The 27,640-nt window shown below is 45.0% G+C and overlaps 1 protein-coding gene across 1 annotated transcript in view; it reads right to left on the reverse strand.

The window, feature by feature from the left end:
* ARHGAP31 (Rho GTPase activating protein 31) overlaps positions 1-18,903 on the reverse strand; it is a 110,971-nt gene extending 92,068 nt beyond the window's left edge. The window contains exon 1 of the mRNA XM_036850388.1: positions 18,036-18,903. Within this exon, the coding sequence (XP_036706283.1) occupies positions 18,036-18,135 (100 nt within the window). The 5' untranslated portion in view covers positions 18,136-18,903. The remainder of the gene's footprint in view (positions 1-18,035) is intronic.
* Positions 18,904-27,640: the final 8,737 nt, after the last annotated feature.

Genomic DNA, 27,640 nt, shown 5'->3' on the forward strand with positions numbered 1-27,640 from the left:
TGTTATGCAGCAGGTGTAATGAGGACCTGCTTCATCTAACTCACAGGATCGTGAAGCACAAAAGAGATGATTTGGTGCAAGCACTCTGTAAGGTGCCATCTAAGGGTTTGTTACTCCCCAACCCCCAGTCCCCTGCAGTCTTGGCAGGTTCTCTGTCCTTCTAGTAGCTTGGACCTCACTTTTACAAGCCCCCCCAAAACGTATCTCACACTCTGTTGGTATCATGCAAGTCTCTTGTGAGTGTCAGCCAGTGGCTAGAGCAGGCGGCCAGCCATGATTTTGTACAACCTCAAACCAAAGCTCCCTCCCTATGTTGGGGCTTCAGGGATGCGATGCCAAAGGTTTCCAAGACTGCTTTACCCTGAACCCCAAGCAGTGGCCATGAGGACTGTAGGTCCAGCTGATGTTTAGGGAGGGACTCGAGAGGTGTGTGCATGGGCCCCCGTGGAGTCATCACAGGTAGGAGGGTCTTTGTCTTTTTGGCAGAATCAGAGCCTGAATTTGGCAGGTTCATCTGAGAGTGGTCTGTCCTCTGCAACCAAGTTCTGAGGGGACGACTTTGTAAAGTCAAATGGCAATGTCATCATTTTTTATAGGAATTCACAATTGGGTCTAGGCTCTATATAGATGAGGGCCTTGCATAGGAGAGCAAGCTACAGATGACAAAAGGTGTCTGATGAACACAAAATCAGAGTAAAGAAAGTTAAAATTTAGAGAATATGTATGCTTTTACAAAAATGAAAATACCTTATTGTTTTTTCAAAGTATAAACATACATGTTCATCATTTTTAAAAAAATTCAGATGGTTAACGTTTTGAGCATATTCCTCCAGAATTTTTCTTCCATATATTGTTACCAAAATGGAATTACGTATACTTTAGGTGTTGTTTTGTAAACTCATTTACTTAAATATTGTTGGACATTTTTCTATGCCAGTAAATATATGTCATCCTTTTAATCAGCTATATAATAAAGGATATTTTCCTCAAGCTGTGAGGCAGTCTTATGAATCCTCCTTCTCTCCTAAAGGCATCATCATCTGAGCCTCTTCTCCTGTCTCAGGGATCCCTGATGCTGGTTGGTTCTGAGAAACACGCTGACCCGTGACTTCTGGCCAACACCAATGAACAGCCAGAAAACCTCACTGGACCAGCTGCATCTTTTCGGGCAAACAACTGTACTCTCCAGGGCCCCAGGTTCTCCATGTGTTAAATGAGAGGTTTGGATAGATAGACTTCCTAAGATTCTTTCAGCTCGAACATGACGAGTTAGCTTCCGGTTCACTTATCTCTGTGTTTGCCTTGGTACAGGATGATCCTGGTGCTGAGTGAACAGGGTGCCACTGGAGCCCCAGCTGTGCACCTGCATGACCTACTTCAAGACCCTGAAGATCCTCTGCTGGGAGCGGATGGTTGAAGCTGGAAGGGCTGGGGGAGGCACAAGGCTGTGTGGGAGGGTCACATAAGGGAAACAGCTCTCCTGATTTCCTTCCAGTATGGCAGTGAGTGATATCTACAAGGAGGCATCAGATTCACAGCATATCAGTAAGTACAGCCTTTAGGGCCATTCAGCCCTTTCTGAGCACTAGTGTCTAAAGCGTAGCATAATTACAGTATTTATTTTCCATTTTAAAAGCCCTCTTCCATATATTATCTCATCAAATTCTCATTCCTGTCTTTTAGATGAGGAAACTGAGATTCAGAGAGTGGGATGACTTGCCCAAAACCAGATGATGATTATTTGCCGAATGAAGACTCCCTAAGCTCCACCAGTGCTTCACCAAGCTCAGCCAGCTCCTCCTGCACCTCCACAGTCTCCACATTGAAACGCAGACACATGACAGATGCACACACATGTGCAAAATACTCATGCAGAACACACCCTCCATCCCCACCCCATCACCACACACACCCAAGACAGCATTGCCCTTCCCTGGATCCATCCACTCATTCAACACATATTTGTGAGCGTTATGCTAGGCGCCAGTGGTAAACTGATAAATCAGGAGACATGGTTCCTGATCTCACAGAATTGATCCAGGGTCAGCTAGAGTCTAGAATGAGGCAAGAATAGGGTGAGGGTGAGAGTGGTACATTCAGTACAGGGTACAATGGGAGCACACAGGAAGGGCCCCTACCCCCTCCTCAGAGGGATCAGGGAAGGCATCCTGGAGGACGAGACATCCAAGCAGAGACCCAGAAGATGGGTTGGAGTTGGCAAGACTGAGGTGGTGGAGCTAAAAAGAGAGACAGGGAGAGACACGGAGGGTGGAGCATGTACAAACACGGGGAGGCAAGAGGAGCACGGCACTTTCGAGGAACCACGAGAAGTACAGCGTGGCCAGGGGACCTGCTCAGGTGGGGAGGTGGTGTCCATTGAGGCCGCAGAGGATGCAGGTGTCTGAGTGTGATGGGCTGGTAAACCTTGTTGGTATTTATGGAGTCGATGTTTGTCTCGAGGGCATTGGGAAGCCATTGAAGGGTTTAGTGAGTGACGTTGGTGAAAAGCTCTCATCAAGATATTCTCCTTTTGGCCACTGTAAGAATCTATGATCATAACCAATTTCAATCCTACTTTAAGATACACTCTGGCTTTAGTTTCTGCAAAATATATGTATGATCAACTTTAGGATACGTTTCCTGTTTAGGCTGCCACCTCCATTTCACCTGCTTTTGCTGCTCTTCCTGGGTCTCTGTGGTCTGGGCCAGGTTGGCTCAGATGACCAGAGCACTGTGATCAAGATGCCATGGATATGCCAGCAAATAGCTTCTTACTGTTCCCTGCTCCCAGCCTCAGCCTTAACCTGGGGCCTGGACTCCACGCTCACAGAATATGGGCTGACCAACCAACATCCCTCAGGAAGACTGGAAAACAAGTTTAAAGTATAATAAGAAGTAAGTGAGCTAGGAAATTCTACCCTCATCATAAGTAAAGGGAAGCAGTATTACTATTCAATAAGTTACAGATAATAGAAATTGTCAACGAAAATGATGCATGGCCCATACAACACAGTCAATAAATGCTAAATCAATTGAACAGTATTTAGACAATAAGAGAAGCTTTATAGGAACTTGTAAAAAAAGAGGAAGATTTCTATATAAAGAAATGGTTAAATAAACTATGGTATTTTAATGATATCACATATAGGTGGAATCCAAAATATGACACAAATGAACCTATCTATGAAACAGAAACAGACTCACAGACACAGAGGACAGACTGGTGGTTGCCAACGGGAAGGGGACTGGGGGAGGGATGGAGTGGGAGGTTGGGGTGAGCAGATGTAACCTTTTATATATAGAATGCATAAGCAACAAGGTCCTATTGTATAGCACAGAGAACTATATTCAATATCCTATGATAAACCGTAATGGAAAAGAATATTAAAAAAAGAATGTATAGGGACTTCCCTGGTGGTGCAGTGGTTAAGAATCCACCTGCCAATGCAGGGGACACGAGTTCGAGCCCTGGTCCGGGAAGATCCCACATGCCGTGGAGCAACAAAGCCCGTGCGCCACAACTACTGAGCCTGCGCTCTAGAGCCCGCGAGCCACAACTGCTGAGCCTGCACGCCTAAAGCCCATGCTCTGCAACAAGAGAAGCCACTGCAATGAGAAGCCTGCGCACCATAACGAGGAGTAGCCCTCGCTTGCCACAACTAGAGAAAGCCTGCATGCAGCAACGAAGACCCAACGCAGCCAAAAATAAATAAATAAATAAATTTATTTAAAAAAAGTATATATACACACACACATACACATAAAAAAAGAATGTATATATACATATATGTATAACTGAATCACTTTGCTGTACAGCAGTAATCAACACAACACTGTAAATCAACTACAATAAAAAAATAAAAAAACAAATTATGGTATTTTATAAAAAGTATATATATATTTGCTTGTACATGCACAGAATATCTATGAAAGATTTCCAAGAAAATTAACACTAGTTTCCTCCCAGGTGAGGAACAGGTAGGATGAGGACAGGAATAGGAGGGAGAATTTTTGCTATACCTTTTAAATTCTTTTACAATTTGAACCACAGGAATGTAATACCTGATTTTTTTAAAAATTAACTTTAAAAACCATCCATTCAGCAGAATCTCAGGCAGTAATTAAAGAGAGTGAGATCGAACTATACTTACAGAAATGGATCATTCTCCAAGATCTATTGTTATTTAAAACAGCATATTTCAGAACATATGTATGTTGTAACTTTAACTTTGTGGGGAAAAAAAACAAAGAGAATCATTCAATATGTGTATTTTTTAGTACATACACAGAGAAGGGTCTCTGTGTTGTTTGATGCAGTAGTCATGAGCCACATGTGGCTACATAAATTTAAATTAATTAAAAGTTAAAGTTCAGTTCCTCGGTAGCACTAGCCACATTCAAGCGCTAACAGCCAGATGCGGCAGTGGCTGCCATATTGGATAGTGTAGATAGAGCATATTTCCCCCAGTGGGAAAGTTCTCCTGACAGAACTGGTCTCAATGAATCCAGCCCAGACCGTGACCTGGCAAATGGGACTGCAAGGATGTGAGAAGGGACTTTGTACTTTATAAATCTCTGCATCCTTTGGATTTCTTTTTAACAATTACTTTTATAATTTTACAAGAGTAGAGGATGGCTCACACCTGTAGCAGGTATTTATTGCTCATTAAAATTGCATCCTGCATTTTTTCATGACCCCTGCCATTCCTACTCAGGAGCCAAGGGATGGCAGAGCACCGCTAGAGGAGTTACCCCAGTGAAGGGGGGAGAGAGATGCCCGTTGTCCGCAGTGAACACAAGCCCCTGTTGCCCCCTCAGGCAGCGGCTGACCATGCTGCCAGTCTCACTCTCTTCTGGGCCTCTGCGATTCAGTCACAAGGGACAAAATCAGTTTGAGTGCCTGCCAGCAGGAGAAGCAAAAACTGAAGTATTTTTAGTTCTTGGAGTTCTGGAATTTGGCAAGGGCAAGGCGGGCACAAGACAGGGAGGCCCACCTCCAAGGGACCCTGAGGTCTCCTCCGAGATGGGACCTAGGCGGGTGGGGTGGCGGGGAGAGCGCTCTGAGGTGGGGACAGCCAGCCCAGAGTGGAATGGGAGCACACGGGGCCAAGCTCAAGAGGGCACCCGGGAGTAGAACCGGCAAGAACAATAGGTCTGATATCTGCTCTGTGGTTTCTTAAATTGGGGGATGACAGAATGAAGAGAAAGCTGGAGGGAAAAAGAGATGGGATGGAGTAGAAATGTGAGCGGGAGGCAGGTGGGAACGACTGTCACAAAAATGTTCATCTCAAATAAAACGCGGATTTGAAACGTTAAACATCACTCTGGTTACCATCCATAAGACAGAGAGAAATGAAATTTCCTAAGATGGAAAATAAATAGATGAAATAAACTCTGAAAGCCTGAGTTACAGCTGCGTGGGGCACCTCACTTTTCCTCCACCTGAAGGAAGTTTATTCCTAGACTGGGGTCCAATTTTTTCTCAACAGCAACAATAGAAACAGCAAAAAAGGACACACGCTTTAAATGTGGCTCGAGATTCTTCTTCCTTTCTCAATCTGGGACTTACTATAAACCTCATCCAGGCAGGTAGGTGGCTCAGGCTTCAACCTTGTTCCCTTTGTTCTTCTTTCCAGAATGTTGATCCTGCCATACTGTTTTACACCTCGACACCTTTGCTTATATTGTTCCCTCTGTCTGGAATATCGCCCCTTCAGGCAGAGACTACTTAGATTCCACTCATCGTAGAAGATCTAGCTCCTCTGAGTTAGAACTGATGATATCCACTTCCTCCTGTGGTTTGTGTGAGACTCAGCAGAGGATGTGTCCATCCCCTGCATGGGATTGTGAGCCCCTACAGGAACAGACAATGCCTGCCTATCCCTGTGTCCCAGCTGCCCCCGTGCCTGGTGCATGGAAACTGCTTAGTAAATGCTGATGTCCATCTATTCCTCCACTCTCACAGTCACCACCCTATTCCCTTCATTCACATTATTAATATCTATAGAGCCAACCATGTGCTGTGGGGGAAACAGACTGTGGTAGGTTGAGTAATGGTGCCTCAAAAATGTCCAGGTCCTTATTCCTGGCATCTGTAAATGTTGCCTCATATAGCTAAAGGGGATTTTGCAGATGTGATCAAACTAAGGATCTTGAGATGAGGAGATTATTTTGGATTATCCCATGTAGTCACAAGGTCTTTATAAGAGAGAGGCAGGAGATCAGACAGAAGGCCATGTGAGGACGGACCAGAGGGAGCAAAGATTCTTCCTGAGAGCCTCCAGAAGGGAACCAGCCCCGTAGACACCTAACACACAGGTGAACAGAGAAAGGTCAGTCTTCAAGGAGTTTATTTTCTTTCTACTCAAGGAAGGAGACAATTTAGGAAACCATGACAGTCGTTGGAGATGAGACGTAATAAAGGTCTAAACTTCACCACCCTGATCACCTTCTCAATATACTCCCGTGTATAAGCTTCCAGCTTCAAATGGAGCACTGAGAAATGAACACAGACTCCCTATCTGATTCAACCTGTGAAGAGTGCAGTGTGGATCCCTTGATCCACACCCTCTACAGCCTAAGATGCTGTTCATACAGCCTAAAATTGAGTCAGATACACCTCATTCAGTCAACTGTCAAAATGCAATTGTGGAGCAAAGAAATAGGCACATGTGAAATGTCATACAGGCCAGCTAAAACCCCGGCTTTACACTGTTCCATCAACGACAGAAACAGACTCATTTTCCAGATTTATAACTCTCCTGAAATACAGATGGAAAGTAGAAGGTTGGATGGCGGTCACCATGATTATAGCCTTTCGCCAGAACCCATAACCCTCATTTTATTTCTTTCCAGTTTTGTTTTTAAATTGTTTTCTTTTTCTGATTACTAAAGAAATGTAAAATTTAGAATGTTTACCACATTCCCACCCCAGAAATATTTATCAACAGATATGAATCTTAAAACCAGCATTTTTATGCATTCAACCAAAGAAAATAAATAATTATATGTATATAAGAAAAAAAAAAAAAAAAAAAGAAAGAAAGAAACCCCTAGGGATATATGGGAGACTTGGAATATTTGTTCTCATCTCCTTCTCAACTTCCTTGTCTGTAGCATTACTCAGGAACCACATTCTGAGTAATGAGGCTGAAACAGGATAAGATTTCTAATCACCAAGGAAATAAGAACCACAGTTAACACTTATGGAAGGTTAACTAAATTCCAGGCAGTGCACTAGTTTATTTAGTCCTCATAATGACCCTGTGTGATAGGCACTATTATTCTCACAATCCTCACTTTATAGGTGAGGAAACTGAGGCACAGACAGGTTTGGTAGCTTGTCCATGGTCACACAGCTAGCATGGGGTAGAGCTGAGACTTGAACCAAGGCAGACTATCAGCATAAAAGCCACATACTAGCCTCTTTGCCACAGGCACTGCTTCTCAGAGAGGTTAATTGATTTCACTAAACTGCATCTATTAAGGCAGGATACCAAACTAACAGGCTTTATGAAGATTATGTTTTTAAATAAGGAGTGGAACAAAAGGGCTTTATGAAAAATTCAATGAATCAAGATACCACGATCCCATAATAATTTTAAAAGATTTTTTCCCCTCAATTTAAGTAGTAAAAATCCATGTTCACTGTTGAAATTTTGGGCAATATAAAAAGTATAACGAAAAAAAAATCATGTGGTTTCACTTAGCTGCTTCTTTTTACAAGCTAGTCAAAGTGAGATCAGTAGGCCAAAGATATCACAATCGCCTGGAGCTCATCTTCAAAATGTAGATTCCTAGGCCCCATCTCAGAGCAGAATCTCTGAGGGACTGACCTCAGAATACTGACCTGCAATGGCACTTTACAGCTTTCAGCCCTATAAACTGTAGAACTCATTCCGTGGGATCGTGTGTTCTCCACAGACCCAGATACTACTGGACCTATGCAAATGCCCATTTGAAACTTTTATTAGATGTCCATTTTGTTTCAAGGAGTCCAAAAGGGAATTTAAGGAGTATTTCTAATACTCCTTAGAGTGTACTAAAATTTAACCAATATTTCTCCAATTCTGAAATTAAATTTTAAATGAAATTAAATTTTAAAAGTAAACACTCCAGTTTTAGTCATCCTGATGCCCAGTAAAGTTTGAGTATCATTGCTAGAGCCTTAAAAAGAGAGGTCCAGAACTCTTGGACCCATAAGTCAGAACTCATACTCTCCCCTCCCACCTGCCCCCAGAACAGCCTCCCTCCTTTCCTTTCTGAAACCAAGTTGACTTTAGGAGCAGCAAAAAAAAGGGGAACTGAGGAAACCAAGTCTCATTTGAGAGTCAGGCTTGGGTGAGGGAAAACAGGTTACTGGATGGATATATTTTCCTGACCTTCAGCTGCAGGCTCTGTGTCCAGGGTCCAACAGCTATAATGCAGCCCCTGAGAGCCCTCGAGTGGGGTTTGTGCCCTCAGCTCTGAGCCGGATTCAGAGCCCTGCATCCAGCTTTGCTTTTCCAGAAAGCAAAATGGCTTCTCTCCACTAACACCAGGCCCATACTCTAGCTATTAGCCAAACAAAGGATTTTCCAAATATGGACCCAAGAAGCATGTGCACTTTGAAGGCCACAATGAAGCTGAAATAGCTAAAACATATTAAAAAGAAAGCCAACAATTGACGCCAAAAAGCGTGAGTCCTTAAAGAACAGAACAGCAAGACAAAAGCCAGAAAGAAGAACAAAAATATGCATTGTAGGGGAGGGGCAATAGGGAGGTGTAGATTTATATGGAAGAGCTGACATCATTGTTTCCCAATAATACTCAGCATGCAGGAAACAGATGGGGAAGCAGTGGTGGAAGGGGCTACTTATGGTAACAGGGCATGCTCTCTGTTTAGAATCCTGCCATTTGGAACCTAAATGTTTGACTTTGAAAAACTGGGGATGGGAACTCCATTGCCAGCAGTTTTGTTAAAGTTGAACTAAATCCTGCTGAACTTATCACCTTGGCAATGCATGGTTAAATGGAGCTCTGCGTATCAGACCCTGATTTACTGCCAGCATAACTGCAGCTGTTTGGGTCCAGAGGAGACACAGCTATGAAAGCGGAATTTAATGTCGGACAGACATGGTTTTGACTTTTGGTTCTCCCAGTTCCTAGCTGGGTGATGTTAGGCAAGTTGCTTAATCTCTCTGAGTTGGTTTGCATATATAAAATGGGGGAGGGGGAGGATCCCTGGTGGCCTAGTGGTTAGGATTCCGAGCTTTCACTGCCATGGCCCAGGTTCAATCCCTGGTTGGGGAACTGAGATCCCGCTAGCTGTGTGGGGCAGCCAAAAGTAAATAAAATTAAAAATAACAATAAAATAAAATAAAATAAAATGGGGGGCAAAAGAGAACTTTCCACATGCAGTGGGGAGAGATCGAGGCTGCACATTTACGCACATTTAGATTTAATCAAGAAACATACTTCGGGTGGTCAGTTGACATCATTTTAAAAGTTTTACCTTCTAACAGAATCTCCCATTCCCCTGCTCTTGGGCCGGGCACAGACACAGCCAGACCAACTGCCACACTTGTGATCAGCTACAGTGCCTTCTCCCGACAGTAGGATCACTCCCCTGCCACTGAAGACAGCTTCTGTCACCCCAGCCAGGGTCCCCCCTCCAAGCCTGGCCATTCCAAGTCACTCTCAACTACCTTTCCCACAGTTTAAGCATCTTCTCCCCCAGGGCTCAGGAGGGTGTGACCAATTACAAGCATCAGGCAAAACCATGTGGTTTCCTGTCTGTAGAAACCAGCCACGCTATCTCCCCATATCTCCGTCATTCCTCACGGGTCAGATGATGTTTATTCTTTTATTGATTTATTTCCCCCCTTACAAACAACCCACTCATAGTTCTCTTTCACTCGGTTGCCTTGAATGTTAACATCTCCCGCTTGCACCTTCTCTAGAGCCCTCATTTCATTCTTGGTACTCTTTTGGTTATTTTCCTGTCTTACACAACCCACTAGGCTGAGAGCAACTTGAGAGCATCTTTGTAAACCCCAGAGTGTCCGGCATATTAGAGTCCCATTAAATATTTGTTGCACTGAATTGAAAGCCCCATACAAGACGGTTTCTGAATAAAAACATGAAAAGAGCCAGGGAAAGAAATATGCATAATTACACAAATTAGCTCAATTCACGAAGGCTATAGATTTATTTAGTTTGCCAGACTCCTACTTTTTATGTCAGGCTGTTTTCTGCTGTCTGTAACAGCAAGAGCTGGTATGAGTTCCTTTTGGGGAGGGTGACATTCACCCCTCTCCCTCTGGGGGTGGTGGCGAGGGGGCCCCCAGAGGCATACTGGGCCAGCATCAGGCCATGGGCATGGCACCAGGGCATGGTATGCATCAGCCAAGCTTGAACTAGAACAAAGAGTGCCTGAGACTCGATCCCAGAAACTCAGTTGGTTCTGGGGCCCTGCCAAGAATGTGGTTCATACCAAGGAGTGACTGGTGAGGCACTAGGGAAAGGCAGTGTTTCTGGGGCACCCTGTGCAAAGCCTGGGTCCGTTTCTAACTGGGAGTAGCTATGCACCCTTGTGGGGAACCTTGAACAATCTTGGATTCCTGCTGTTCCAGCGCATCAGCAATGTCCCCGGTCCTGAGCTTCCTAGAAGGGCTCTAACTCTGGCTTCCTGAGGAGGAAACAGGGTCGAGCAATCATCTGCTGTGTGTTAGCCTCAGGGAGGCCAGCGAGCTACCCAATCTGCATGAGCTGCCCAAGGCCACCCGCCTTTAGCCAAGCTCAGCGTCCACTTGCAAACACAAAGCCAGGGAGAAAACAGAATATCAGGTACAATGAGGATCAAATTGGGTGCCTCTGACTCTAAGGCAAGGGCTGTTCCAGGAGGGAAGGAGGATTGTGGCTGCAGTAGGCAGGGAGGGGCCTGGGAGGAAAAGGTAGGGGACTTGAAAGTTAGTAGGTGGGGTTAGCGTAGGTGTGTGTGAAAAGCTCCTGGCAGAGGGTGAAGCGCTATGCAAACGTTAGCTGTTATTATTACTATTCTCCATCTAGGCTGGGGGAAGAACAACGGCAAGGGAGAAAAGGCCACTTTTTGCAGGTTAGTTCTTTTTTTCTTTTGACAAAACTGTAACATAAATGTCAAATTATGAAATGTGCTATTTTGGGAGACTGTGTTTGTGCCTAAGACAGGCATGGCTTTGGGAGTCACACTGGATCTGGATTTAAATCTTGCCTCTCTTATCTCTACAGTCTTGGCAAGTGATTTAACCTCTTGGATCTGTTTCCTCCTCTGTAAAAAGGGTAAAAATGCCCAATTCTTACAGATTTCGAAAATACTCCTTTGTATGTATAAAGTGACTGGCACCTAGTAAGCAACGAATGCAGACTGTAACTCTACAAATAAAAATAACAAGCAAGTGTGGTTTGGGGCTCAGCTTTCATTTCTGGATCCCTTCTCTCCTTCCAAGACACCCCCCCTTCCTCCCCCTTCCTTTAGCAGCCTAATGTTCTCAGCTTTCTCTATCAAAAGCTGTTCTTAAAAAAATCTAGCACCAGTATCTGTCTCTTCTGAGTTGAAGTCAGCATGCTTTCTCAGGGGTTCCTTCTTTTAACGCTTACCTGAAATTGCATACTAGGGGGGAGATTAGCAGGACGGTGGGGGGCTGCTATCTAGACGCCTAAAGTTCCATCAGGCTGTGGCTCCACCTCAATCAGGAGTCGAGGACAGTCCTTTGAGGGAGGAACACCAAAACCTATGAAACTGAAGGGTGACATTTGTGTTGGGGCATAGAGAGCAACAGAAAATCAGGTGGGAATGCACCTGTAAGCAAAAAGAAAATTAATCTGAAGTGTGACAAGTGGGAAAATGCCACCTTGGCTTCAATACGGGGCAAGCAATGAGTGAAAAAGAAAACAAAATAGAAAACCGAAAGAGCTAGTAGCGCCATGTTCCTGGGCCTCAAGACTGGGGTGAAGGAACCAGACCGAGGAAAGTGGAGTCCTGAGACCCAGAAGGTGTGGGCTGGGGGCGGGGGAGGGGGGAAGGTGCCCGGCAGCTCACACTGACTAGCCTGTTCTGGAGGAAATAAGCACTGGATAGTCCCAACCAGAGGGTCTATCACTACTTTGTTCCAGAAAATTTTAGCTACAATATCTAATGGGAGAGGAGTTGGGGGGCACTTCTTATCCCCAGACTGAGTCCTGGACCTCTCAGCCCTGTCCTCCTCTTCCACCCTCGGCCACAAAATCCCAGGAAACTTTCTGCAGGCAGGTGACTCCCAGGAGCAATCGGCCCCTAGCAGGTGCTTCAGAACTGCCTTGGTCAGTCGGCTCCTGGAATTTAGAATGTGTTCTCCCCTCATCCCCACTCCCACAGGAAAAGGTTTCCAGGCTAGCCCACAGATGCCTAATGGATTAAGGGGGGAAATAAAAAGAATGTATCCAAAACTACAGCTCTAAAGGCATTGGGGAGCTTATCCACCACTTACAGCATCATCTACGGGAAAATGTGCTCCCAGTTCCAACTTGTTTCTCTCTGCCCCAGCAGATGGTCCACTGGGCTCTAGGGCAGGTCTAGGGCAAGAGGGCCGAGGGCTACCTTAGCAGTCCCAAGGCCTGGGCCTCCAGCGGCTGGAAGGCATCTGGGCAGCTGCCAGTGGGGGTGGTAGGGGTGGAAGAAGGGCGAGGCTATGCCTGTGGTCAAGGGGCTATTGGCAGAGGTCTGGAGACTGGGCAGGAGGGAGGGATGTGGGTAGGTGGAATGGCCGTTTCCATCCTCTGGGTGGGTTGCTTGCCATATCCAGACCATACAGAGTCAGTTACAGTTTGGCTTCATGCTATCAGTCAGTTTGCTCCAGGTTTAAAAGCCTTAATTCTCCTCTTTTAGTTCTTCCTGTTTCACTGTGGGAGCCCAGATTCGGGGATGCCCCTCTGAACTCAAGCCCATGAGGTGGCCGCTCTGTCTGCACAAACTCCACCTCCAGGACCTGACTTCTCTTTCAGTTCCCTGCAGGTCCGGGAGTGGCTGGGTACCTTTCTCAGACCTTTCTGAGGGCCCTTTAGTTTCAGGTTGACATTTTGCTCTCCCACCTCTGTATACTGATGGTCCACTCCCCAGCGGCTCTGGGAAATCCCTCCGTGAACTCTCCATTCAATGGGACAACTAATCTGCTTCCTGTCTCTCTTGGTGCTTAATTAACCCATCTGACCATATCATTTACTCGCTTCATCGGAGCCCTCATGCATTCAGTCATGGATAGTATGTGGTTATGCTAGGGCAAGGCCAGGGTGTTATGATGATAACAGCTACATTTAGAGCTTACATTACACATGCCCTCTGCTAAGTGCTTTGCCCATAGTAGCTCATTTCTCTTCACACCAGTCCTCTTATCCTCAATTCACAAATGAGGAAAGTGAGACCCAGAGAGGGTAAGTAACTTGCTCCAGGGTCACTCAGCTGGGAACAGGCAAAGTTAGGATTCCACCCCTGGCTGTAGGCTTCCAGAACTCCTAATGGGAGCCCCCAGCAGGGGGCACCTGACTTGGGAGGATCAGGGAAGGTTTCCAGAAGCAGCTGAGACCCAAAGGATGAAGAATTAGCTAGGAAAGGTGTGATAACGATGTGCCAGGCAAGACGCTGGGAAGGAGACCACTAACCCAAAGAGAATACCCCTGCCCTGGGTCTCCATTCAATGTTAAATCTTCTCTTGAACAGAAAAATATTCACCTTCCTTGCTAACACTTTGCTTCTGTTTATGTTTGGATTTTTTGTCTATTTAATTGAAGATAAAAGCTTTTGCATTTTCTCCTTCAGTCATGACAGCTAACTTCAAAGCTTAATTGAGCCATTGGTTTCTGAAAGTTTGTTCACATCCCTTAGACTGTAAATTTCTTGAGTCTGGAGTGCCTGTTTCTTTCTCTCCCACCGTACTTCCACAGCGCCTTATACTGGTTCGTTAAATAAGTGAATAAACAAAGTGAGAGAATGACTTAGCTTCAGAAATGTAGAATAGCTACGCCTCAAAGTTCCCATTGCCTTATCCTTGTTCTTTGAAATGCTGGGGCCATCTTACTCTCATCAAGCTTAAAATTATATTTTGTAATGGGTGTTTATTCGTTATGAACCTTTTGTAATCCCTCAATTCAAATACATATATATTTTTTCTTTTCAACCTGATAAGAACTAGAAAAAAACCTTCAGGAATAAGGTTCTTATCAAACATTCAGAGGGTACATTTTGAACAGTCAAGGCTGCTTATCCAGGGAGAAAATGATCTGTAAACCCCTACACTATAAGCAGTGGTTCTCAACTCTTCCTGCATACCAGAATCATCTAGGAAGCTTTTAAAACATACCCATGCCTGGGCACCAAGAGATTCTGATTTAATTGTTCTGAGAGGGGGCCTGGACATCAACATTTTTTCATGCTCCCCAAGTGATTCTATTGCGCTACCATCATGGCAAACCACTGCATCGACAATTATCCCTTTTTACCAGGGAGTGAGTCAAATGGCAGAGATTGTTGGGAAGGGTGAGGAAGTCCTCAGCCCTTAGAGTGGGACCAGCACGGAGGCAGAAGATAGCTTTCCTGTAATGTTCTCTTACTGGTCGCTTGAGTCCTGGCCCCAGCATTTCCAAGCACTGTGGGAAGACCCAGAGCACTTGATTCAGAGGGGAGAGGTAGGAAATGCTCATGGATGCACTCTGGCCTCACAGGGCTTCATCCACAGCCTCCCAACTGCAGGTGACACAGTGAGGTGGTTTTCATCACATAGCTGCAAGCAGGGGTCTTCGTATTCAGTGGTCAAAAGGAAGAAAAAGAAAGCGATACTATTTTCAGCATCAGGAGTGAGGAAGGGATGATCTTCTCCCTCTATTCCAGACAGGAAGAGAAAGTTCTCTGGTTCCCAGGGGAGAGCTAGGGGTTGGGGCAGAAGCCACCGTGCTGGAGGGGAAGGGAAAGAAACACTGGCCAAGTTGGCCAGGAGCAACTTCATGCCATTCTTGGGTGATCTCACCAGCCTGGAGAAAAGTGGCCAAAGAAGAAAAAGGGGGAAATTGGCCATTCGTATCAACCCTATGTGCAGCTTGGGATGACCAACAGCAGGGCCTGAACATGGCATCTGTGTGGATGCCTGAAGAAACTGTATACACGATTTGTGTGTGTGTGTGTGTGTGTGTGTTTCTAAGGAAAGGTTTCTGTTTTTCATCAGCTTCCTAAAGATTAAGGACAACACTGGCCCCGAGCAACGTCTGCTCTAAGCTAAACACCTATTTGTCACCCTGCCTCATTAGATTTGTCCAGTTGAAGGTAGCAGGACTGGGTTACAGCAGTTGGCAGCAGTGGATGACATTTTTCCTCTGTGTTCAGTCCAGGGGTATAAATTCCTCATGTTCAGGTGGTCTGAGCACAGCTAATTGTCACCAGCTTTGCCTTGCACCCCAGCTCAGGGATTTCCCTCCCTCCCCAAACACATGGGTTCTCTTGGATTCCCCACATCTCTGTTCTTTCCTTCTGCCCTTGTGTTCCCAGACCTGAATCCATTTTTCTGTCTCATTCTATCCTTGACCTCCAAAGTTGAGTAACTGTGATGTCAGTCTTGTGAGGCCCTCCCCAGCCTTCTAGATCCTAGCTACCATGCTGACTTGTCACCCTCAGGATTCTGGGCTGAACTTCCAAGGTGGTGGGCAAAGGGGCACTGCCCAGGTCAGCTTTTCCTCCCTGGGGGCAGAGTCCAGGCCTTGTCTATTAACCAATATGTGTTTCAGAAAGTCCATGAGGAGGACACATTGTTTTAGAGAAAACATTAGCACTGACTCTATTTATTGATGCTACACTAAAAGAAACATAAGAGACAACTGCTTAACTAGTTTTAGATGTGGGAAAAAAGAAATCCTAATTATTCTCATTTATATAAGCTGCTTATTATGCCTGCCTAATTCCTACGTGGCACAATAATGGTGTATGGATCATTAAGTGGGTCAATTTCCTTCTGTTTCAAAGGAACTTTATTCAGGTATGTCAGTCTTGAAAGTTTGCTGATCCTGGGGCAGGGCTGTCTGCTTTCAATTAACAGGAAAAAAAATCATTAGAGGAGAATGTTGGCCTAGATAAAGGATGCCAGGGAGGGGAGAGGAGCCTAGTGGGCCAGAGCCCTCTGCGTCCTTCATGATTGACTGTATGACCTTAGGCCGGTCACTTTACCTCTCCGGGCTTCCCTCCCTTCTCCCCAGGGCAGGAAGCACGGGGTACTGGTTTCAATTTTTTTTTCTTTAAGAGTAGCCCCTTTTCTTTTTTTTCCTGAACGAAACATATATAAAAACCCAAAATATAAATCAGGTGAAAGAGGAACTGTTTAAAGCTGCATTTGAGGAGTCTTCACAGAACCCTGGAATTCCTTGCTCATCCTAGGATCTGTGACATTGTAAGAATGAGTCAGGACTGATAAGCACCTCCATGCAACCCTCAGCTTCGGAGCGAAGGCCCAGAAGAGCACCCACTTGGTGGGAGGTGGTATCCACAAGCATTCATAAGTGAACATGGACATGAACCTGAAGGCCCCCTGCAAAAACAGGTGGAGGAAAACATTTCACTCTGAACTTCTGAGGGTAGTGATTAAGATGCATAGTTGGAGTTCTCTCACACTCAAAAAAACTCAACCCAAGGATGTTATTTCAAATCTACCTCTCCGGATTGTTGGAGAGGATTACATGAATTGACTCCGTTGTGTCCCAGTTTCAAAAGAGGCAGTTTTGAAACCTGTGGTCCCCCAAGCTGTAAAATACTAAGCCATCTGTCCTAATGACATGGCAGCCCCTGAACCCAAGGACACCACAGGAATAGCACACCACTGCAAATTACTAGGTGGTGCTAAGTCCTTAAAAAAACGAAATAGAAACAAAGGCACTGCTCTGTTTTTGAGATGCACATTTGATATGAGCTAATCAAATAGTTTTTGAGATTATTTTCCTGGAGGCAGAGTTATTCTGCAGTTAGCCCTTCAGTTTCCCCCCTTTGTTGTATCTATCTATGTATAAACACAAGGCCCATATAGTGGACTTTTTTCTCCCTCACTGAAATTTCTGAAGACAAGGCCTTTTTGTCACGGGTAAGTGCAGGGCCAGTCAACCTTAACAAAAGCAGTCATTTAACGCTCAATTTCCTCAACTTTCCTTTGATTAAAAACTTCTCACTTCAAATGCTGTTACTGTATTCTAGATTGTTTTCTTTCGCCCTTCCCCCCACCCCCAACAAATGTTTAATAAGTTGTCTCTATGCTGGAGGATTCCCCTTTTTTTTCCAATCCGACCTTGAAAACAGAGAGTCTCTCCTCTTCATGTACATACCCTAAACTATTTTAAAATCAAGGCCCTCTGACCTTTTTACAACACTCTTCTTGTCAGACACACCAAACGCTAATCTGAAAACCAAGAGGAGGTAGAGGGTCTGAGGGGTTGGGAAGGGGAGGGAGGGAGCTACTATATATTTGGCATCAGTTCAGAAATTCAGAAAATGTTTGTGCAACCACTCCCCCCGCCAGGATCCACCGCACCCCCGCCTTCCAGCACATTAATAAAAAAAGATGTGAGCGGATGAAATCGGAGAGCCCGGGAGGGACACCTAAGGCAGTCATAATTACGTACCCAGAGAATCCCACTGAACACCACACCACAGATCCAGCCCTCCTCCCTCCCCTCCGACATCCAAAGTTTGGGAACAGGACATCTCAAGCCCCCCACACCCAAGCCCCAGAGGTGGCCGGCTAAACGTGTAGCAGCACCGCCCATTAATGGCTTGGGTGACACAAACGGAAGGGCTGATACAACCTCTGCACGTCGGGGTGGCAGCGTAACGCACCTTAAGAATCATGTATGTTTAAAAAAAAAAAAAAAGCACCGTGAGCGCTCAGGCCTGGAATACATTAACTTGGGAATTGAAGGCAACACGCCCTACGAGAGTCCCTCTCTCTCTCTCTCAAACAAAAAGAAGCGGGGTGGGGCGTGGCGGGGGGGGGGGGAGGGGGGCGAAGGCACTTTACCATCCTGTCCTGAGCTTTCCAGATACTCCGTCAGGTCACAGCCAAAGGCGCTGGCGGCTCCCTTTCGTTTCAGCTTCTGCTTGGCACCCTTGTTCTTCATGAGTTAGTCCCAAAGAGGTTGCCCCTCCGTCTCCCCCTCCCCGCTGCTTGGCACCGCGCCTGCGATGGTCTCCGGGGGAGGTTAGATCAGTGGTTGCGGCGCGGCGCTGGGGGGCCGCATGGGCGTGGGGAAGAGCCTGGGCCCGGGGCAGCGCGCATGGAGCCCGCGGGGCGCGGAGCCCGGCGCGGGCGCGGAGCCTGAAATCCACGGCGCTCTCCTCCAGGGCCGCGGTGCCGCAGGCCGTGCGGAGCTGGCAGCGGCGGGCCGGCGCGCTGGGAGTGTCACTTCCTCACTTGGAGTCCCAGGGACTTTCACGGGCTCCCGCGGTGTCTTCGGGTGTTCTCCTCCGCTTCGGAGGGACGGCGAGCTCTCCGGTCCGTCTTCTAGAAGCCCGGGAGTGGCCGAGAGCGCGGGGAAGCCGGCGGCGGCCAGGGGCGCGGAGACAGCCCGGGGGCTGCCGTAGGTCCTCTGCCCGGCGCGCGCTGTCCTGCCTTCAGACGGCTTTGGTAGAACGAAAAACAAGCATCCTGTCTCTCTTGCCCGCCCTCACGCCTTCCTTTTTTTCCTGTCTTACAAATCCTAGGATCATCCAGCTCAGGAAATGCTGGAAGGAAGTTAGCTAGGGAGGGGGGTGGAGGGTGGAAATTTTTGGCAGCTCCGTGCTGGTGTGTGTATGGAGCCGGAGGAAGTAGGTGGGTGGGTTGAGGAGGACGGGGTGGGGGAGAGAACGCGCTCTTCGGAGAGCTGCTCTGCGACTCTGGAGATAACTGGGCAGCTCGGGAGGAAATCGCCGCTCTCCTAGGAGCACCCGCAGCCCGAGCCGCCCGCTTCCTGTGCCCCACCGACGGCTCTTTGAAGACAGCAGGAGGAGGCGCGCTGGCTTTCTGGATGGAGGGGGTTAGGTGGGACTGAAAAAAAGTGGCCTGCCTTGTTTTTATCGTCATTGTCATCATCTCTTTGACACTTTCTATTTCGGTGCCTGTCTGCTCCTACACAGACACTTAAACAGTAATGACAGAAACAAAGACAGGGATTCCAGCGGAGAAACCTGACGGGGAGCGGTTTTCAGCCGGCCACTCCCAACCTTCCATCCTCCTTTCCGGCGCCCAGGTACCCCCAACCCAGCCAAGTCCCCTCCCAAGCTGAGGGAGGGATGGAGGCTGCCGCTTTGTAACCACTGCTCAGGAAATCAGAGTTCTGGTTAGAGATTCAAGCACGCGCGCGCGCGCGCGCGCGCGCGCACACACACACACACACACAGGCGTTATTGCAAAGTTTGCTAAATGGAAGTGATTTGGGGGGGGAAGTCTCAGATTTAAGGTGACTCTGATATTCTGACCTAATGTGGAGAAAGCAGTCTCCCAGGTTATTTCATAATTTGTCTCAGGTTTTCAGGAGGGCATGTTTTTTCTCCTCCAGTTAATTTGAAATTCTTTGACTTCTGTGTACTCAGCACACAATAAGCACTCAAATTCTTGTTATTTAACCGTTTTAGGATTAGATTAAACTTCCTGGGTAAATTCAAATCCATATATAGGCTTGAAGGGTAGGGACATTCATACAGCTCAGAAGGCTGGAAAAAGCTTTAGGTATAGTATTTTAGTCACCGAATCCCTTTACAGTCTCTCATCTCCCTATGTATCACCAAGACAGTTTATGAACTTTGACCCTTGACCTTCTCTCTTTTTCAGAGCTTACAATTGATAGCGTGCCTGCCAAATCTGGCTCACAGATGTGTTTGGTTTAGTACATGCGATGCTTTAAAATTTTTAAAAGTTAATTGCCAACATTAAAGAGTTAACATTTTTCCACATAAGAGATCTGGATTTCTGGCTTCTCTTGAAAAAATGGAAGATCTGGTCACACCGAAAGGGCATTTCCTCATGGCAAGGACTGCTGATGCCAAGTTGTAGCAGCCTGCATGGCGGCACCACCTTCTTTAGATAGTGAGCCCTCCAGTTTTGAAGCCCCCAGTGCCCATCTTACCCACTGGAGTTTGCGGCCCAAGCTCTGTGTATGGTCTCTCCTTCCTTCTATTTTCCATCGGTCTCTCGGTGACACCAGCATTGCCCCAGTCATCTTGGCAAGACATCTTCAAGTAACCACTGACTCATTTCTCTCCACCGCCACCTCCAGTCTAGTCCCGCCCAAACGGATGAGTCCATCAAAATGCCTCTCCTCTGGGCTTCTTCTGTCCAGTCCCATTCAGTGAGGACCATTCGCTCCTAAATTATTAGAATAACTCCTAGTGGGGTTTGCTGAGTCCGGTCTCTTCCCACTTCATCCTGTGCACTAAAGGCCTGTTTAGTCTTCCTGAAGTATTGCTGTTGTTGTTTGCCTGCTTTGCTCAGAACCTGTCAATGACTCCCTGTTTCCTACTCCCACGACAGCAATTTCTAAGCATCTTGTAAGCTACTTGGAGAATATTTGGTAGGGTATTTAGTATAATGACTTGTTCCTTTATTTACAGAGAAGCATCTCCACGTGAGACTATAATTATTACTATTAATATTTATGTAGGAGTTTACTGTACCAAAGACTTTCATATTTGTCCTACAGTGCATTTCATCATTTTGGCAGCAAAGGAGAGAGGCTAAAGGGTTGCTCTTTTCCTGGGTCCAGGCCCCTAAGCACAAATTATGGATAAGTTGTCAAGCCCTGTGAATTACCTTCTAAAGCTTTAAAAACATTCTTTTAACTTTTTATGTTGAAGTAATTTCAGCTTATAAAAATTTTTACAAGAAAATAGTCAAAGAATTCCCATATACCCTTCATCCAGCTTTCCCAAATATTAATGTCTTATATAACCAGAGTACAATTATCAAAGTTAGGAAATTTATATCGATACAGTAATATTAACTAATCAGCAGACCTTATTCAAGTATTAATTAATTTTTAATTATATAAATTTTTTATTAAATATGGTCTTTCTGACAATAAAGTTCACCAGTTAAATAAACAGTAATTTACAAGTAATTCTCAAAACACTTCACTTTATAACATTAGCTATGTACCAGATCCCCTTAAGCACCATCAAACCCAGCAGGTGTAGGTTGTCACGAAACAGGGCTGCCTAGATGAACCATAAAGCTAATGACTGACTCAGCCCAAAGATTCTTCTATGCTTTACTAGGGATTCCCCAAAGTGACACCGCAATCACAGAATTTTCATTCTGGAACAGCCTGAGACCTTTCAGCCCCTGCTGCATGATAAGCTGGTTTCAGGTTGTTTAGGGCTCAGAGTTGAGGTAATACTGAACAATGGACAAGGTGTCCATTACGTCTGGACCGACTGAACAAACTTTATTTGAAATGTGTACATGGTGGTTCTTTGTCTCTACCTGATAGCTCTCAACTATCTACACCTTATGGTGGGAAGAACTCACAATTTATCAAGCTGGATAATGAAGCTACATGGTGACAGCCTGACCCAGGGAGCTGGAAGGTCGCCCTCTCCCGGTTTGCTCCCTGCCCCCTCTCATTGCTGAGTAAGCCCTGTGATAATTGCCGAATTTAAATCTAGCCCTTGTTCTGGCCACTCTCCTTCTATTTTTCTTTCTCTTCCCATTTTTCTTTTTCTCTTTGCTTACTCTAAGATGTGTACCTTCCTCTGGGTCTGTGGAAGGAAGTCAGATTTGGGTTCCAAGGGGTTTTTTCGCAGGGCTGAGGATTTCCCAGGAAGCAGTTTACATGGAAATAGTGTAGGAATGTTAAACAGGAGGACTAATTAAGCTATCTGGTGATAATATAAATTATGCCTGTAGCAGATTATCATGGTGCAAAAAGCACTTAGCTCACATGGAACTCCCACAGAAGAGTTCTGTCCTTGCCTATGATTTATCTTATCTGCAATTGGTTAAGACTGATGCTTATCAAAATGTGCCATCTGCTTCTTTCACTCACCAATGTTGGTAGCAATCTTCTCTGCTGTAAATAAACAGATGCAGAAGACCAAGAGTGAATATTGGGAGATTTTTTTTTAAATTGAAGCATAGTTGATTTATGATGTTGTGTTAATTTCTGCTGTACAGCAAAATGATTCAGTTTGTATATATATATATACATTCTTTTTTTTTTCATTCTTTTTTATATTCTTCTCTATTATGGATAAGAATAGCCTTCTCATAGGATATTGAATATAGTTCCCTGTGCTATACAGTTGTTATACATGACCTTGTTATTTATCCATGCTTTATGTAACAGTTTGCATCTGCTAACTCCAACTCCCAGTCCATCCCTCCCTCACCCCCCACTCAGTATTGGGAGATTTTAATGTCACCTGTGATTTAGCCTTTTCTTTTACCCAGTGGGCCCACAAAGCAGAGTTAGAAATCAGCAGTTTTAGAGTTCTCCCTCCTCTCCTCGTGCCCAGCCAATTAAATATTCATATAACTCCTTGTTCATGGACTGTGGTTAATATGCTCTGAATTCTTTGTTCTGGAGTACATCCTTCTGTTACGTACATTTTCTCTCCCCCTTTCTTCTCCCCCTTTCCAGTTTAAAGATGCTCGTGTTGGGACTTCCCTGGTGGCGCAGTGGTTAAGAATCCGCCTGCCAATGCAGGGGACACGGCTTCAAGCCCTGATCTGGGAAGATCCCTCATGCCGCGGAGCAACTAAGTCTGTGTGCCACAACTACTGAGCCTATGTGCCACAACTACTGAAGCCCACGCACCTAGAGCTGGTGCTCTGCAACAAGAGAAGTCACCGCAATGAGAAGCCGCGCACCACAACGAAGAGTAGCCCCCACTCGCCACAACTAGAGAAAGCCCGCGTGCAGCAATGAAGACCCAATGCAGCCAAAATTAAAAATAAAAACAAACAAACAAAACAATAGTTCTCTGTTTAAGAAAAAATAAAGATGCTAGTGTTGTCACTGATTGCTGGGTGTGATGGGCTGAATTGTGCCCCCCTCCATGTTCATATGTTGAAGCTCCAATCCCCAATCCCTCAGAATCTGACTGTACTTGGAGATAGGGCCTTTAAAGATGTGATTAAGTTAAAACGAGGCTATTAGATTTGGCCGTAATTCAATCTGACTGGTGTCCTTGTAAGAAGAGATTAGGACACAGAGAGACACCAGGGATGTGTACCACAGAGAAAAGGCCATGTGAAGACACAGTGAGAAGGTGGCCATCTGCAAGGCAAGGAGAGAGGCCTCAGGAGAAATCAAACCTGCTGACACCTTGATCTTGGACTTCCAGCCTCCAGAACTGTGATTCTGTTATTTAAGCCACCTTCTCTATGGTATTTTGTTATGGCAGCCCTAGCAGACTGATACATTGGATGAGGTTCTTCCATGAGAGAGGTCTTGTGCCCCTTCTGAGCCCAGCCACCACTATTCTGAGGGTTTGAAGCCAGTAGAGGATGAGGATGGCCAGAGCAAAAGGGCTTCTAGAAAGTGATGTATCCCAAACTCATTATTGCATTACCCTGTGCTATGGGTTCCCAGTGTAGGTTATAATGCAAATTGTTGCTTCTAAGTGTCCAAATGAGATTGGATAAGCATCCTTAGTGGGGTTGAGGGAGGTCCACATTACCAATCTCTAATCAAACAGAACAAAGTGGAGGAGAGGTCAACTCGATGGGAGAGAAGGAACGAGAACCAGAATCAGTCTCCCCATCCTAGAAGCAGGAATAACCTTTAGCCTGCAGGCTGTACATCCTGAAACATGGCAGCTGACCTCCCATTGCTCCACCACCTCTGCAACCATGAAAGCCAGTTTTGCTTCTAAATGGGCTTCTAAGAGCAAGCAGGTGTGGTGATAACAAAGAAGGAAGAAGGCTTTAAATGGTCCCACTCCCAGCTTAAAAGGTGAAAGACAGACATAGTTATTATTATAAATGATATTCTCACTCTGTCTCTCTCTTTGTTTCTGAAGCATTGTGTATTTTAGTTCCCTTTCAGTTCCTAGAGTTGCAAAACTGTATTGCTCAGGGCAAAAAATAAATAAATAAATGAAAATCATTGGGAAACACAGCTTTACAGCCTCAGTTCCCTAGCTGAGAATGTGATTCAGTTGCTTCCCCATCAACTAGGCATTTTGGAGTAGAAAGGGCAGAAGGTGAGGGAATAATGAGAAAGAAAAAGACTTGGTTTCAAAAAAGAAAGTCTTACTAACTTTTTATAATAAAATTGCATTGATCAGTGCCCCTACCCGCTAATTCAGAACCTCAGACTTTTATTTAAAAGACGAGATGTAGGAGGGGGTAGAGTCCAAGATGACCCCAAGTTTATCGGATTGGGGGCTGGTAAGGGTAAACACTATTTTTTGGAGAAAGATAAAACATACCTGTCAAGGGCCATGTCAGAGCTTTCAGGAGGAAAAGTCCTGTGATAGTGTAAAATGCAGGACTGGGTAGAAGTTGAGAGGTTAGGACTAGAGATTAGATGAGACACCTGCACAGTATTTGAAATTATTTGAGAAATAAGTTTTCCCCTTCCAATATTTTAGTTACATTCTAATTTCTTTGCATTGAATGTTGCTCAAAAACAAGAGGTTTGGAGATCTTTTGCGTCCTGCAGAGTGTTTTAAAAACTGTAGCCACGTTTGACCCATAATGCACAGTGTAGCACTAAATGAATCTTCAGTGTTTCAGAAACGATGAACAAACCAGGCAGCACAAGACCCTCTTGTCCCACTCCACGTGGGCGCTGGACTCAGCCAAACAGCAGTGGGAAACTTCCTTCCTAGAGTCACATGCAGAGCAGAGACTTCACAAGGCCAGGGGGAGAGCCAAGTGCCCTGGGTAGAGTCACTATTATACTGACATGGGAATCTGTGCAGGGTCTTTTTTTTTTTTTTTTTTTTTAGTTCTTTTTAAAATTTTATTTTATATTGGAGAATAGAGAGTTGATTTACAATGTTGTGTTAGTTTCAGGTGTATAGCAAAGTGATTCATTTATACATATATCTGTTCTTTTTCAACTTCTTTTCCCATTTAGGTTACTACAGGGTATTGAGTAGAGTTCCCTGTGCTACACAGTAGGTCCTTGTTGATTATCTATTTTATATATAGTAGTGGCCTTTGTTTCTAAGTCTGAATTTGGATCCCTTTGGGTGGAGGTGTCTGTTCGGTGGCCCAGAGGGAAAGATGTCTGGGTTGGGGGCTGTGGGGCGTTGCTGGAACCGGCAGCCCCTGGAGGCCTGGCTGGGTCTGTCCTGAGGACCTAGCAATAGGTTATGGGGTCCCTCTCAGCAGCTGGGCTTGGGATCACTTCTCTCACTCCCTGCTCTGTATCTTGGGAGTTCCTAATCTGAACAGAGACTCTGGGAAGAAAAAACTAGATTCCTCATAGAATTCAGGAGTCCTTGGGATAGGGGATAACTTAGCTATCTGGCTGATTTCATTTATCTTAGTGTCTTGTTTGTTTTGTTTTGTTCTGTTGCCTCTTATTTTGCCTCTGCTTCCCACTTTACTCTGTTCTGCACCCCTTTGGGAACGTTGCCTACTTTCTGGCTCGCAGATAAAAGGAGCAGAGATGGTGGTTCCAGCTCCATCTGTCTCCCCCAGGGTCTCTGAATACTGAAACGAGTGATTTTCTTAGGTGGGTGGGGATCTGTCTCCACCCCGCTCATTGTGTTCCAGAGTTTCCTGTGCATTGCCTGTAACCCTTTACCAATCTGCCAGGAGCCTTTTAACACAAAAGGGAGGAGATGGGGGAAGGGAGTACTGAGGAAAAACATCCCTATAAATAGCCCTCTTGAACAAAATTGTTTTCCCAGTACACAGTTGTTTTTAGGCCTCCATGCCCTGTGATCTACCTCTGCACTCTCCTCCTCATACATTCCAGCCTTCCTCAACATGCCCGGTGTTCCTACTCCGTCCTCTCTGGATGAGGATGCCCTAGAGGCGCAGGGTAGAAGCTTCAGATGCCCCATAGGCCCCTCACCAGCTCCGGGTGCATGGCCTGTGGTCTGGGGCTGAGCTGGGTTGAACAAATTTCTTAACCTCTTTGAGCCTTAGTTCCTCCACCCGATAAATCAAGGTCATAATAACTACCTTGTAGGGTTGTTGTGAGGATTAAATAAGATAAGGAAATAGCCTAGCACTTGGCCTGTATTTAGGCCAGTGCTCAATACACAAAGGAGAGTGATTTTTTAAAAAATTGAAATATAGTTGATTTACAATGTTGTGTTAGTTTCAGGTGTACAGCAAAGTGATTCAGATACTTTTCCCATATAGGTTATTACAAAATAACGAGTATAGCTCCCTGTGTCATATAGTAGGTCCTTGTTGGTTATCTATTTTATATATAGTAGTCTGTGTAGGTTAATCCCAACGTCCTAATTTATCCCTCCCCTGCTTGCCTCTTTGTAACCATAAGTTTGTTTTTTTATGCTTGTGAATCTCCTTTCTGTTTTGTAAATAAGTTCATCTGTACCTTTTTTTTTTTTTAGATTCCACATATAAGCGATATCATATGATATTTGTCTTTCTCTGTCTGGCTTACTTCACTTAGTATGGTAATCTCTAGGTCCATCTATGTTGCTACAGATGGCATTATTTCATTCTTTTTTTATGACTGAGTAATATTCCATTGTAGAGAGTGATTTTTACTATCTTCTCACTGAGCAATATTTCTGTTTCCTCCATCATGATCCAGTTCCTTGGGATTATTTTTCCCATTTCCCCATCCTGGTCCCATTTCCCATATAAAACACATTTATAAGACTTTATTTTATTTTCATTTATTTATTTATATCTTACCCAGTTCCAACACGGTTTGAGATGATTTACTTTACATTTAAGTGTTTAGAACCAGGAAACATTTTCAGAAAAGGTAAGATTGCTTCTTGTTAAACAGTTTTCTAACAAACACTGAAGATATATTGCCTTTTATGGGCAATTTGGGAAGCAGTTCTGATTGTGGCTCCGACTTTTCTTACATCTCTGGTGTCCCCAGACCTGTTTTTACTCCTATCTTGAAAGCACAATATGCAGAAATTAGTTTGAGGACAGGAATTATGAGAGCTTACAGATATAAGTTACCTCAGTATAGAATTGTATCCCCCAAATTGTAAACATTTGGAAGTTGGACAATATATTCCTATTGTTTTTCATTATACCTTTTGGATATGTTTTCAAGGTCATGGGGGTTGGCAGTGGTGGGAAAATGGTACCAGTTTGTAAAAAGGATTATACTTGAAAAATCTTACATCTATTTCAGGGAACATTCTGCTTTTTGCAATCCTCAGTACACAAGTATTTAATTCTGCATGCGGATCCTGAAAGAACCTAGTCAGATGTACACAAATATCATTTACTGGTGTGCTTTAAGACTGTGTGTCTGTATATCTATCTATCATCTGCTTATCACACATTAATTTAATTTCATGGGAAGTCCTCACAGATTTCGTGGGAACTGATTATTTAAAGCAGCTGCAGGTTTCTGCTCTAATTCTATCTATTTAGAAGAACTTCTTCAGTTGGATATCTACCTTGTGGTGTGTTAAAACCTTTCAGATTAACATGCACATGCCTGGATTTACTCTTAAAATATC

This window comes from Balaenoptera musculus, chromosome 4, assembly GCF_009873245.2.
Source record: "Balaenoptera musculus isolate JJ_BM4_2016_0621 chromosome 4, mBalMus1.pri.v3, whole genome shotgun sequence".
Taxonomy (NCBI): Eukaryota; Metazoa; Chordata; class Mammalia; order Artiodactyla; family Balaenopteridae; genus Balaenoptera; species Balaenoptera musculus.